Source organism: Cheilinus undulatus, linkage group 16 (genome assembly GCF_018320785.1).
Source record: "Cheilinus undulatus linkage group 16, ASM1832078v1, whole genome shotgun sequence".
Taxonomy (NCBI): Eukaryota; Metazoa; Chordata; class Actinopteri; order Labriformes; family Labridae; genus Cheilinus; species Cheilinus undulatus.
This window is the reverse complement of record NC_054880.1, coordinates 11,858,721-11,872,042: the sequence shown is the minus strand read 5'-3', so window position 1 is coordinate 11,872,042 and position 13,322 is coordinate 11,858,721. Positions and strand designations below refer to the sequence as shown.

Sequence of the window (13,322 nt, the reverse complement as noted above, 5' to 3'; positions counted from 1 at the left end):
TGTGGATGAGATCAATGAGGGCTCAAAACACTGCATCGTCAGCTAAAGATGCACCCTAGAACAGGTAGCTCAGTTGTGGTGGAAAAGCAAATCCCCAGCTGTGCGGTGCTGAGTCAAACCAACTAGAGCCAAGCCACCCAATATAATGGAAAAGCCCCACATGCTGCCACAATGCTCTTTAACCCAATGTAAACTACAGCAAACAGATAGAACTGGTAGCATCCTCAAGGTACAGTGCAGTTTAGCACTAATTTGATCTAGAGCAGTAGTTCTCAACTGGTCCGGCCTCAGGACCCACCAGTCTGTCTTACGACAGATCGCAACCCAAGTTTCCAAAAAATGTTCAACAACACATGTTTAGTGAACTGAATATGTTGCAGTTTGGAGCATGATTGGACCAAAACACCCGATATAAAAAAGAAAAGGGACAAAACTGACAAATTTAATGCCCTCTTTCCCCATCTTTATGTGTTAATTTGTGCCAGTTTTCCAGAGAACTTGTGAAGTTACTTTATTATCATTGAAAAAGTAGCCATTTAGCAAGAAGAGGAGATAGATTAGTTAAAATATTGATCAAACATTTAAATTTACCCAATTTCACAGTAAAACAGGGTAAAATAATAGGTATCAATGCATGTCCAAAAAGGACTTCAGGACTTTTGCCACCATTTATTTTTCAGACACCTATTCACAACCCATTGGAAACTGCCCCACGACCCACCTTTGGATATCGACCCACCAGTTGAGTATTTCTGATCTAAGGATTAAGCTGTATGTAGGCCGTGTCATATCTTACCACAGATATGAGTGATGACATTCATTACAGGAATGTGGACATTAACCTGCAAAGGGGTTCAAAGTCTGGCTGTGCTAGCAATGCTAATGTCATCTATGTTATTTAAAACAACCTCACATCTTCACTAGAGACTAGCTGAGCAAATTTTAAAAATGAAATATTTAGATTTGTTTTTAGTCAGATGCTAAATTATCAGCCTAGAGACATCGCTTGTTTACATGCATTTTAGGTTTTAGCTGGACTAACACAATGATTCAATTGTAAAAGTGGTAAATGTTCCATTATCTCAACTTATAATCTTGCTCTACTACCACATGTTAATTTGCAAGCATGCAAAGCACTGTCAGGATGTATTTAGCAGGTGTGATCTAAACCAAAGCAGCTCAGAGATGAGAACATTAACGTTAATGTTGTAGATGACCCAAAGTCTGCAGAGACGCTATGCCGGGGTTCAGTTTGTCACCACAAACATGACCTTGGGAAACACTCTCATCCAGGGCTTCCTGACATCTGCTGCCTATGCTACATGTGGCTGCCAAGCTCAAGGCAAGGGAGGCAGATCTTCCGTACGGCAGCATCTCCTCACAGACATGAAGCCTCTAGCAGCTTGTTCTGCTTGTGGTACTCAAAGGTTGGATGATAGTTATAAACTTACTCATAGAAAGAACAAGAAAGAAGAAGCAGTCAGTCTTTTTGTCTAATCAGCCGATCAAGACTGCAACCCTCTCTTCTCATCAGCCATTGGCTGTGCAGACAGGAAGGCCTGTCCCCTCTACAGCTTCATAGCTGTGAAAGAACCTTTTGGGGATGGTGTTGCTGTCGTAAGTGTGCTATAAAAACACTCATTTTTGGTGACAGTAAACCAGAAAGAGTCATTTATGGGTAATAAGGTTGTGGGAGAGTACCTTTCCGTCATCCAAGCCACAAGTGTCAATGGGCTTTAAAAGCTAAGGCTGGTGTAGTTAAAGTGGAGGTGTGGGATGAAGTAGAACATTTAGAGTTTCTCCTTTAACATTTATGTCGTTGTCATAACAAATACAAACATGAATATCCAAACAATCATTCAGCCTTGTGCGTGCGAATACTCGTACATGTGTTTATGTGTCTTTAATTCCATTTTGATTAAATATCTATTAGCTAAATCCCTCCAGCTGTCCTCCGTCTCTGTGTCTCTTCTTCCACTCTGCCTCGGTCTGCCAACTCTTCAAAGACCTGACATCAATCCAGGAGACAGAAACTGAGTCATAAAAACCCAGGCCGCTCCCTCTTTATCTGTCTGTCTGAATGTTTAACACCTGCTGCTTACTCAACTGTTTACAGAAAAACGCACAGAGACTGAAGAAGAAGAAAGAATGGAGACGAGTAAAAGATGATAGAAAATGAGAGAGAGGAGGGATGGAAAGAGTGAGAGTGAGAGGAAGAAACGGAGGGCAAAAGTGAGAGTTTGTTGCGTCGTGTCAGCAGAGTAACAAACAATAACGGCTACTCCTACACAAACACACAAACATCTGTCAGAGTCTCTTCATGTTAAAAGGCCAAAATGCCCTTTAAAGAGCAGAGACTGTTTCCAGCATGCAGATATCAAACACAGAGTCAACGTTATTTTCTTCTTCCTGGTTTCATTTCAAAGCTGCTGCTCTCGTCTCATCAGTTACCCATGTACGTGGGCAGCCCGGGTTTGAATCCGGCCTGTGGTCGTTTGCCGCATGTCTCTCCCCACTCTCATCCCATTTCTGACTCCATCCACTGTCCTCCTCTTTCCACTAAAAAGCCCAAAAATATATCTTAAAAAAAAAAAGAAAAAAAAAAAAAAACGATAGCAAAAGATGATGAGTAGAGATGCGCTGATCAGCTCTGCCCATCTTCTTTTAAGTGAATTACTCTGTACAATAATAAAACAGTACTCTATAAGATGTTCTTACTACACTGTTTTTAATTCTTCTTTGAGTTTCACTTAATGACAGAAAAAAGCTGTTAATAGTGACATCCTGGTGGACGCTGCAAGCGACTCACAACCCATTCTTGGTTCACTCAGTATTAACCAGGACAAATCAGAAATGTGACCATATTTAAACATTTCATAATCTCTTTTCAAACATACTTGCATATAACTATGTATGCATCTTCTGTGCAATATTATACATGGATAATAATATGATACATAGATACACTTATCTATGCTATCCCTGCACAATAATACAAGCATAAACACATCTTTTTATGCAACTTCTGTGCAATAGGGCTATGTGTAATAATGTTAGCACTTTAAATAAACAGGCCAAGGGCAAATGTACAATTTCTTTAAGTATATTAAGGATCATGCGCAACTTTGGCACTTTACCATGTGCCTCATGCACCTGAACATCTTATGCACTTTAACTGCGATGTTCACTTTATTCCAGGTCAGTCTTAAGCAAAGTCACCTTCTGTATTGTTGTATGTGGGTGTGTTGGACTGGTTGTGTTGTTTGGTCTCTGGGTATTGTCTGATTTTATGTGTATTTTTATTATGTACATGCTTGATGTACACTTTTATATGTTTACCATCAACCTGCCAAGGACTACAGATGGAAATCATTTACAAGCCCATGTTCTTTAATGTACAATAAATAAATAAATAAATAGCTAAATAAACTAGCAGGGGAATTTTTAGCAGCTTTTCTCCCTCATTATGTGAAATGCATCCATTAAATGAAAACATTGGTTTACTGTTTAGTAAATTCACCTTATGGAGTGTTGTTTTTAAAGGGGTATTTCGGCACTTTTGAATTTGGGTTGTATGAAGTACCTGTAGTAGTGGCAAGAGCCTCCAGAGATTTCTGTGAGCATTGCCACTTTAAGCATGACGCTAGGAGAAGCTAGGCTATACATCGCTAGAGATGGGTACAGTTGCTCTGCATAGTTTAGCTTTAAGTTTACAGTTAAAATGTGTCAAAAACTAAGTTGGCTCAATTGCATGCTTTATCAAAATATTTTTAAGTGTTTTATTTGTAGCTGCATGCTCTTCTGCCTCAGCGTTTCTGATCTGCTGTTTGGGTTAGTGGCTTTGTCAGAGGAAACAAAAAGTTACTAAGCTAAAAGCTAGTTATTTCAGCGCTGTTTTCTACTCCAACAGCTGACCAAGGTTAGTATAGTTGACTAAAACTAACTAAATAACTAAAACTAAAATGTAAAAATAATTTTTGTTCACTGAAACTGAAAAAAAACTGAGCTGTGCAGAAGAAACGGAAACTAACTAAAATTCAATTCTGTGCTTATGAAACTGACTAAAACAGCACCATGCTAACTGACATGTACACCCAGGCCTGGAGAGGGTAAAACTGCGAGATTAGATTGAAGAAGACTTCACTCAATGGTAATTTTAGGTCTTCAGTTGTATACAGACAATAAAATTGAATAAATAAAATGACAAGTGAAGAGCATTGGAAACCAATTAAAACTAAACTGAAATCTAAAACGAAAGGTTAAGAACTACTGAAAAATCCACAACTATTGTAGCCTTCAGCTGACACACTTTTTTTCATAAAGTAAACATATCGTGCCCACTGTAGCCCATCTAGTTATCAGCCATAAACCTACCTGGATGAAAAATTTCCATTTAGCCCTTCTGGTCGATTAGAGTTTCTCTAGTTTACCTTCATGAAATTGAAGAAGGTTTGTAAAACACCTTTGTTTAGTAAGACAGGGGACTCTGGGTGGGGAGTGATGCAGGCTGCAGGTGTCTGTGAGCCGCTATCCTCGATCAGAAATGTTCTGAAGAAGAGTTGTGAAGTCCCACTGGTAACAACAGCTCTCTTTTGTTTTTAGCCCAACCTTAAACTCGCTAAATTACACAGAGCAGTTGTTCCTGTCTGTAACACTGTATAACCTAGCTTCCCAAAATGTGTCATTCCTGAAGGAGCAACAAATACAAAAGTCTCTGGAGGCTAATGCAACTGCTGTTGCGGAGTACTACCCAACCTTAAAATGCCAAAATATCCCTTTAATGAACAAGGTTTCGAACAAGTAGTAAGCCATGGAGTTGGGGACCCTGAACAGTTTGTTTGGTCTCTACTCAACACACTGCATTGACCTAGCTTAACCAGATCAGGATGTGATTAATTCAGATTAACAGGATGTTTGAGAATGAAAGAAGAGGCTGCGTTTTTTTTTTTAATGTTGATTTTGCTTGCCACAAAGAGTTAAAGTCGCGTGTTTATATATTTTTTGTTAAAGAGACTGAAAATCTTTTTTTTTTTTTTGAATGAGTCATTGACTGGGAATGTTTTAGAATAGGGGGGTTTGTGTGCTTTTAGGGACTGTTGAAGCTTTCACTTTCTTGTCCTTTCAAAAGCAGGTTAAAACAAGTCTCTTCCTTGTCTGATAAACATAAAAGGCCAGAAGCTGGGAAGCTTAGCTCAGCATTGAGACAAGAAAAAATAAGTTGGTTTTCTATGGTTAACCATGCAACAAAATCCATAAACAAGTACCTCTAAAAGTCACTAACACACCATACACAAAAAATCCTTTACAAGTTAAAAAAAGGGAAAATTCATGAAAACATGAAAAAAAAACGAATTCTTGTTTTTTCTTATCTCATCTCCAGCTGATGATATCAAGCCGTGCCCTCGCTGTGGTGCTTACATCATCAAGATGAATGATGGGAGCTGTAATCACATGACCTGTGCCGTGTGTGGCTGTGAGTTCTGCTGGCTCTGCATGAAGGAGATTTCTGACCTGCACTACCTCAGGTACTCACAGCTGTTATTATTTTACTTCAACACCAGCTGTCAGATTCTTCAGGTGTTTCATTATTCTCCTCTCTCTTCCATCAGTCCTTCTGGCTGCACGTTCTGGGGAAAGAAGCCCTGGAGCAGGAAGAAGAAGATTTTGTGGCAGCTGGGTACTCTGATTGGAGCTCCGGTCGGCATCACTCTGATCGCAGGCATCGCCGTCCCCGCCATGGTCATCGGTATCCCTGTTTACGTCGGACGCAAGGTGAGAAACCTGCAGTGAACATTTGATTAGTTGAATAGTTTGACAATTCTCAAGGGTGCAGAACGTTGATATTTGAATAATACCAGTGGCGGACTCAGGATATTTGAGGAGGGGGGGCGAAATAAAAAAGTGGGCCACAATCCATCAAAAAGTTGGCAAATGATTTTAGTGAGATAGTTTGAAACCTTAGTTAGGATTTAACGTTTTTTTCATGATTATACCAACTACAACTAGGTTATTTTTTTGACTGGATGGAGAATTAAACAGTTTTACATTACTCTTATTTCAGCTGAAAAGCATAGAAAAACATGTTTTCCCTAGATATAACAAGAAAAAAAAAAGGCCTGAATTCTCCTCATACAAAGAAAAATCTGGCAGCATGGCAGTGTTGAGTTTCTTGAAAAAGATGCAAAAACTTTTTCAGATATCCCATTTGAGATTTTTTTTCAACAGTGTTCAGAGCAAATTTCATCAGAACTCATGTTTAGACTGAATCCAGGATGAGGGATTTAAAAGCCAAGTGGGATTTGGGGAGTTCAAGGGACTTTCTTGAGAAACAGACCGGTTATGTAACTGTTTTCATGTGTTATTATTCTTAATCTAGCTCTGATACCAGAAGTTTTCTCTAACACTGACAACATTTCCTGTCAGTCGTCCGTTGGTTTGTAGCTCAGATGTCTTTACACAGTTTTTTTTTTATCTTCATGGTCACTTTACATTTCTCTTCATCCTCTGCTACAGAAACCAGAAGTGAAAACCACAGAGCTATGGCAACACACTCACAGTTTACAGTGAAGCCACAATCATCCTTTCACTGTCCTCCCCCTCCGCTCTTTATCTGGAATTCACAGCATTACAGAACAGAAAACATTTTCTAAGTTTCAGTACGTTGCCCTTGTTTCAAACCCAGAGTTTCATAGAAAAAGTCCCTTTTTTTCCTTTGAGCACCACAAAATAAATTTACGGTAAAAGTAGCCACCACACTGACCTTAAGACTGTGAAAGACATCTGTACATTAAAACCAGAAACCAAGACAAACTTTTCATGGAGATGGTTTCAATAAAGTGTCATAAAATATCTTAGACAGCCCTAAACAATGCACAAATAGACACTGAGGATGGTTTATATTGAAGTTCCTTTATTAGAATAGGACGGTTTTTCAACATAGGGGTCATGATGCCCTGCAGAGTCCACAGGAGGTGCAAAGAGGGGTCGCAGAGACTTGGAAGGAAAAAAAGAAGTCAGTAAAAATATCCTCACTATTACTGAAAGTAAAATTTTTTAATCAAGGTCTCTTTATAGTTGGCTTTTTGCACCTACAAAAATGTAGAGAAAAGCATTTGTGTATTAGATCCAGAGAAAAAAGTAAAACATGTATACAGAATACAAAAGATACACACACACACACACACTTATATATATATATACACACACACTGTATAATGTCTTGAATATGGTGAGAATGTTTGAGATGAAGAGGGTATTTCCACCTAAACAGTATAAGGCGCCACAAGACATTTAGTAAGACAAAGCATTTAAAGCAGCTCAAATAAAGCCACAGTTTTTTTTTATTTCTCAGTAAATGTGTTTTATTTTGGTCACTTAAACTTCATAACTGTTCACATTTTATAACCAGCTTCAGCCCTTGTTTATAAAGCTTCTTTCATTATTTTATTCATGTTTGATAGTGAGAGCTGAAGGCCGGTGGTCAGTCAAAACCCCTCAGAGGAAGGAAGTTACACAATATCAGTTTTTTTGCACATTAAGGCACTGCAGCACCCCCCTGTGGAGAAAAGCTGAACTGCACATTGAAGATCTTGCAGAACGTCTGATTGTAGTACCTTCATGTAAATTAGATCAAGTCTCAGATATCACTTTGCTGATGCTCAGATAATTCTTTTCAGTATTTGAGGAGTGCATTGACCTCCTCTCTCCTCTGCTGCAGATCCACGCCCACTATGAGCTGAAGAAGTCGTCTCGTCACAGGAGGAACCTCGCCATCACAGGGGGCGTGGCCCTGTCTATCGTCACTGCCCCGGTCATCGCAGCTGTCAGCGTGGGTAAGAGGCTCGACAGAACTGTCAGGAATAATCATTCAACATGAATCTGTCAGGATGAAATCAAAAACAAATCCAGCACAGATTGTTTATCTGCAGAGCTGTTGATGTTGGAGAATGAAAGACAAACTTATTTTCACAGCAAAATCTGCACAGTTTTTAAATAATTCCTTTTATGATTTTATACAGGGGACAGCAAAACAGACAAAATTTAACCAAATTTGAATATTTAAACTTAAAACAGGGAATAATATATATCTAAATGAATAGATCAGTAAATATTTATCACCCTTCCCCTTTATACTGATATAGTTTATTGGCTTTAAGTCATTGTCTTTATAGCTGTACACTGTGCAGTTTTAAGTTCACAATCTCTTGGTCTAATTGGTTATAAGTGTGTCTGACTTGATTGTTTCCAGGCATTGGTGTTCCCATCATGCTTGCCTACGTGTACGGTGTGGTGCCCATCTCTCTGTGTCGAGGAGGAGGATGTGGTGTGAGCAGAGGGAAGGGACGAGGAGTGAGGATTGACTTCGATGAAGACGATGGGCCAATCACAGGTGAGGACACCAGACTAAATCTCAGGTTATTGTTCACCAGGTCTTTACATGTTCACCTTTTCACATGCAAGATAAAAATACTTGAGTCAAGATCTTGAGAAAACAAGTGAAATGTGCTCATTATCATAGGAAAATGGGGTGAAATTAAATGTTTGAATTGACACTAAGTGTAAACAACAGCGGCCCCTAGATTGAGCCCTGGGGTACTCCATTTTTAACTTCAAGATATTAAGAAGTGAAGCCTTCAGCCTGCATAAATAAGGAGATGCTGGTGGGTCCTGAGGCTAGACCAGTTGAAATCCATAAGCCTAGTGGTTAAAGAGGCTGTTGTCCTCAAGGTGGGCTCCCTAGGTTCAACAGTGACCTGGGGCTCCTTTCCAGTATGCTATTCCCCACCCTCTCTCCCTAGTTTTATCCTAATAAAGGCATAAAAAGTCCAAAAATAAATCTTATTAAAAAATATCTTTAAAATTCTGCAGTGGCTGATGCATGGCGAGCCCTGAAGTCCCCCAGCCTGGGTGAGAGCAGTCTGGACGGAGCCGTCAGCGGGATGAGCACCACCTCCCCCAGTGAGGGGCTTTCTGTGGCACCAGGGACTCTGGGTGACACTCCACACTTTAACACACTGGCAGGCGGTGCCTTGGGGACACGCAACGGCAAATACAGCAGGTGAGGAAGAGCTGTTACATGTTTTATCACAGAAAGTTAATGAAACTCCTGACCGGAGTCGCCGTACATCCTGTCACTGCATTACTTGAGGATAGAAAAACAGTAAACATGAATGGATCCTCAGAATCCTCTTTCTTAATCACTTTAAAGGATAACAAAACCAGAGTTTTGGCCTATGTGCCTCTACCCTTAAAATTAAAAATGGCCTTTGGAACGTCTGTGTCAACCCTTACAGGACTTAGTTTGTGAGAGACAGCTCATCAGTAGATGTTAAGCTAAACTACATGGCAGTTTGTTCATGGAGTTTGGAGATGTCCTGCCAATCTTCAAAGTATGACCTCCATAGAGGTTGTAATTAAGCATTTTGTCTTGATCCTTGTGCCGTCTTGATTATGCTCTTTATTCATGCTGAATATTGACAAATCAGTCTGATGGATTTTATTTGTTCTCCTTCAGGTTGGAGGTGCAGGCGGGGGAGCTGGCTAAAGAGTCAGCTCAGAGGGAGACAGGCAGTCTGGGAGCAGGGAGTGACTGTGCCAGCACCCGAGGAATGGCTGGATCTATAATCTCCTCCTACACACTACCTGACAGGTGACTCTTTACTCTTCTTCTCTGGTGTCTCTGCTTCTAATTCCACTCTTTTGGTTGCATTCCTGTTTCGAACCTAATGAAGGCTTTGTTAGCTGTCAGGTTGCTGATCAGTCAGACTTTAAAGGGATATTTCGGTATTTTTGAAGTTGGGTTTTATAAGGTACTTGGAAATAGTAGAGGCTTTAACCTCCAGTGATTTCAGTGAGCCTTGCTCCTTCAAACAGGACCCATTTGGCGAAGCAAATCTATAAAGCATAGCAGATGGGTACAGTTGCTCTACTTAATTTAGAGATTTTTTGGTAAAAAAAAAAAAATTAGCCAAAACCAATTTTGGCTCATAGCACATAACCGGTAGCCGAAGGATGCATTGCAAAGCATTGCCAAACACAGAGGCTTTCTAGGAGAAAAATAAAACAATTCAAAGATTTTTGATATAGCGTACAATTTCGCCTGCATTGTTTTTGGCTCATTTTAACCTTGAATTCTCTAAAATGTGCTGAGAAACTGTACCCATTTGTAGCACTGTATAGCCTATCTTCTCCAAGCACATGTTTGAAGGGACAACACTCACTGAAATCACTGGAGGCTAATGCCACTATTATTGCCAGGTCCTTTGTACAACCCAACTTCAGAAATACTGAAATATCCCTTTAACTGGATATGCTGAGTTTGCAAGGACAAATAAGACTAGGCAGGTTAATGCAGACATCTAAAGTTGGTTTAAAATAAACTGAAGCAAAATTATCTGAAGTTCTGTGGTTCACTGTGACCGACTTGTTGTGACTCTGCAGGGACTGCACCAACCTGGAGATCCAGGTGGACATCGAGACCAAACCCAGCCATCTCTGCCTGACCAGCGAAGAGGACCTAACCCCGCCTCCTGGCACTGCTGCCATGGCGACCGTCTCAGGAGGGGAAGAGCCTCAGGACTGCAGCTCCAGAAGGGGCGGGGCTCTGTCTGGCTCAGCGTTGGGACTTTCTCCGGGTGCGTCGATCAGGGAGGGGCTCCGAGACGTGACGCTGGCTCAGCCGGAGAGCATCCGCAGCGACCTGGAGATGTCGGACACTCAGTCGGACGACATCGCCGAGCTGACGTCAGACGACTGTGACTCCCCACACCCAAAAAGCTGTCACGCTGCGGCCGGACAGCAGCCCCAGCCCCCTTCTTGCCGAGCCCTGAACCCCCCTGAAGGCCTTCACTGTCCCGCAGACAGCAATGTCATCCTCTACGTCTGAGAGAAACGCTACTCTCAGGATTGCACAAAAACTAACAAACCCCCCAAACAGCCACATTTATCCTCGTTCTCTTCATCTGCTTTTTTCTTCTGTCGTTTCTGGTTTGCTGCTTCTGCGACTCACACACAGACATCGTCTTAAACCCATACAGTTTGTTTACTTTTGTCCGTCTGTCTTATCTTTCGACCTGTCAATCTCACTGAGAACATTGTCAGGGTTCTACCTCTGAGATTTCTAACATGATGATTTATGTTTACTCCTCGGTGCAAAATGCCTTGGCTACTTAAGCAAAAAAAAGATAACAGAGGTACAAATTTTTCCATGAGAGATATTCAAATTAAGAGACAAGGTGAAACGTCACCAAGCACAGCAGAAGGAGAAGTCTGCAGAGGATGAAGGGGATGTTTTTAACAATGTGTGGATGAATGTGGACTTCACTATTGTGTCTTTATTTTCTTCCTCTTCTTCTATTTATATTCAGATGACCTTGAATTGTTTTATTTGCTGTGTGCATGAGTCTGCATGAGCTGTGTGAGAGGATTAAAAAGGCAGCAAGGTTTTGTTACACTGGGGGAGAAAGTTAGTTTACTTGAGAGGAGGAAGCTGCACTTGAATCTCAAGGTCTGGAAGGATGCACACAGGGACAAATTTAAATATAATGATGTAACAGAAATAAGCCAATGAGTAATGTCAATAGTGTCGAGAAGAAGATTAGAAGGTACTGAAAGAATCTGCTTTACAGTCTTTAATGATAGTTTAGGACCGTATCAGGTTATCCCAATGAGATAATCAAGCTTAAATTTATCCTTTATCCTAAAAATCCACATAAGCCAAGAAGGGTCACTCTGCTTAATTTTGGGAAGTATTTTACCCCTCCATACTGGCAGCACATCTCTGACTCTGCCCTCTGCTTATTGTCAGAACTCTCTCCGATTGGCTCTCACCTGCTTTTGGTCCCCTGATGTGCTAACTGGTGATCTGACCCACTTGAACGTCCCAGGTATGCGTGTATGAACGTATGACTGGACTCTTTATGAATGTATTTGTTTGTCCCACTTTGTTTTTGAATGAGCACTCGTGCACTTTATCTGAATTATCCTATTTATCTTTTTTGCCTTCATTATGTGTCGCTATGAGTGAGTTTACTTCAGTTGCATACTAAAGTCTGTGGTACAACCAAAATAAATCACCTCCTGAAGGCCTTTTATGTTGGATGTAACTCCAGGAGAGTTTGGCTCTAAAATCTTGTATAATCATTTTGAACTCTTTCTCATGTACTCAGTATTTTTAAGGTCAGTCGGTGTGTTTTTATCAATTTTATGATCCAAGGACTGTAATTATCCTGTTTTTTAATCTCTAACTTTATCATTTTGTATTTTACTAATCATCTCATTAAAAATAGGTTTTACTTTTGGAGCCAAACTCTTCAAACGTCAATGCCGTTAAGCTCTTTTGAATCATACTCACCTGCCTGAATTGTTTCTTAGCTTTGTATCACCTCTGTGCTTCAGTTTGAAAAAAAAAACAAAAAAGGTTTCCCTCCAGGTTTTCCTTTAATCTGAAAAGGAATCGACCCAGGAGCCTTTTTCATCTCAGAGTAGCTTTATGGATTTCGCTGCTTATAGAACTTGGCAGTGCTTTGTTTGGTCTGCACCTCTCACTCGTCTTCACCCGCCTGCCTGTGAGAAAACACACGAATGTACCACGGACGGAGCGTTAGTGCTAAAGGAGATTTCCCATGAAGCCCACAGGTGGCCCTGTCCTCATCTGGAAAGGTTTTAGAGTATATAGATAGCAATATTTAAGTGTTATTATACTGTTTGTGCATCTCCTGACACTGTTAAAGCCCTGCGCTGTGTGGGGCTCTACATGCAGGACTTTGAAAGGCGACTTGTGGACCTGTGGGGAAGAATAAATAAACACAATCTGATGTTGAAACAAAGCACTGAGTTGTGGTTTATTGCACTTTGTATGACAAAAGCTTTCAGCCATCGTTTAACATCTACATTTTGGTTTAATTCTTTGTGGAATGTTGGAGTATTTTTTTGGAGGGGAACAGTGATTATATAAAATTAAAGCTGCAAGCAGTGATAACGGGCCCTCGCAAACCGTTGTGTGTCAAAGTGTTACGCGAAAGCAGATACGTAGCAACCATTGCATGCCAGCAACAAGGCGCGCTGCACCCGTGGGTTATGTGAGCTTTGCAACATTCACACTGTCACAGAAACAGAGGGTGACACCCGTCATTAATTTCCAGAGCTTGCCATTATTTCGGCAGTAAAACTAATGGGAAGGAGGCATGCACCCAGAAAATTTTGAATAGGGTATTGTATTGTCATTTTCACAGCTCCTCTTTCTGCTCTTCTTGGCTCAGCCACTGTTTCTCTATCTCTCTGTCCTGCATGCTTGCAGCCTCACTCCTTCTCCCTCGTGTGCG

General features: G+C 40.7%; 1 protein-coding gene across 1 annotated transcript in view; it reads left to right on the top strand.

The window, feature by feature from the left end:
- Positions 1–12,821, top strand: part of rnf19b (ring finger protein 19B) — a 64,521-nt gene extending 51,700 nt beyond the window's left edge. Inside the window, exons 4-10 of the mRNA XM_041808953.1 lie at positions 5,381–5,525; positions 5,610–5,772; positions 7,718–7,832; positions 8,249–8,389; positions 8,869–9,058; positions 9,515–9,649; positions 10,441–12,821. Of these exons, the coding sequence (XP_041664887.1) occupies positions 5,381–5,525; positions 5,610–5,772; positions 7,718–7,832; positions 8,249–8,389; positions 8,869–9,058; positions 9,515–9,649; positions 10,441–10,885 (1,334 nt within the window). The 3' untranslated portion in view covers positions 10,886–12,821. The remainder of the gene's footprint in view (positions 1–5,380; positions 5,526–5,609; positions 5,773–7,717; positions 7,833–8,248; positions 8,390–8,868; positions 9,059–9,514; positions 9,650–10,440) is intronic.
- Positions 12,822–13,322: the final 501 nt, after the last annotated feature.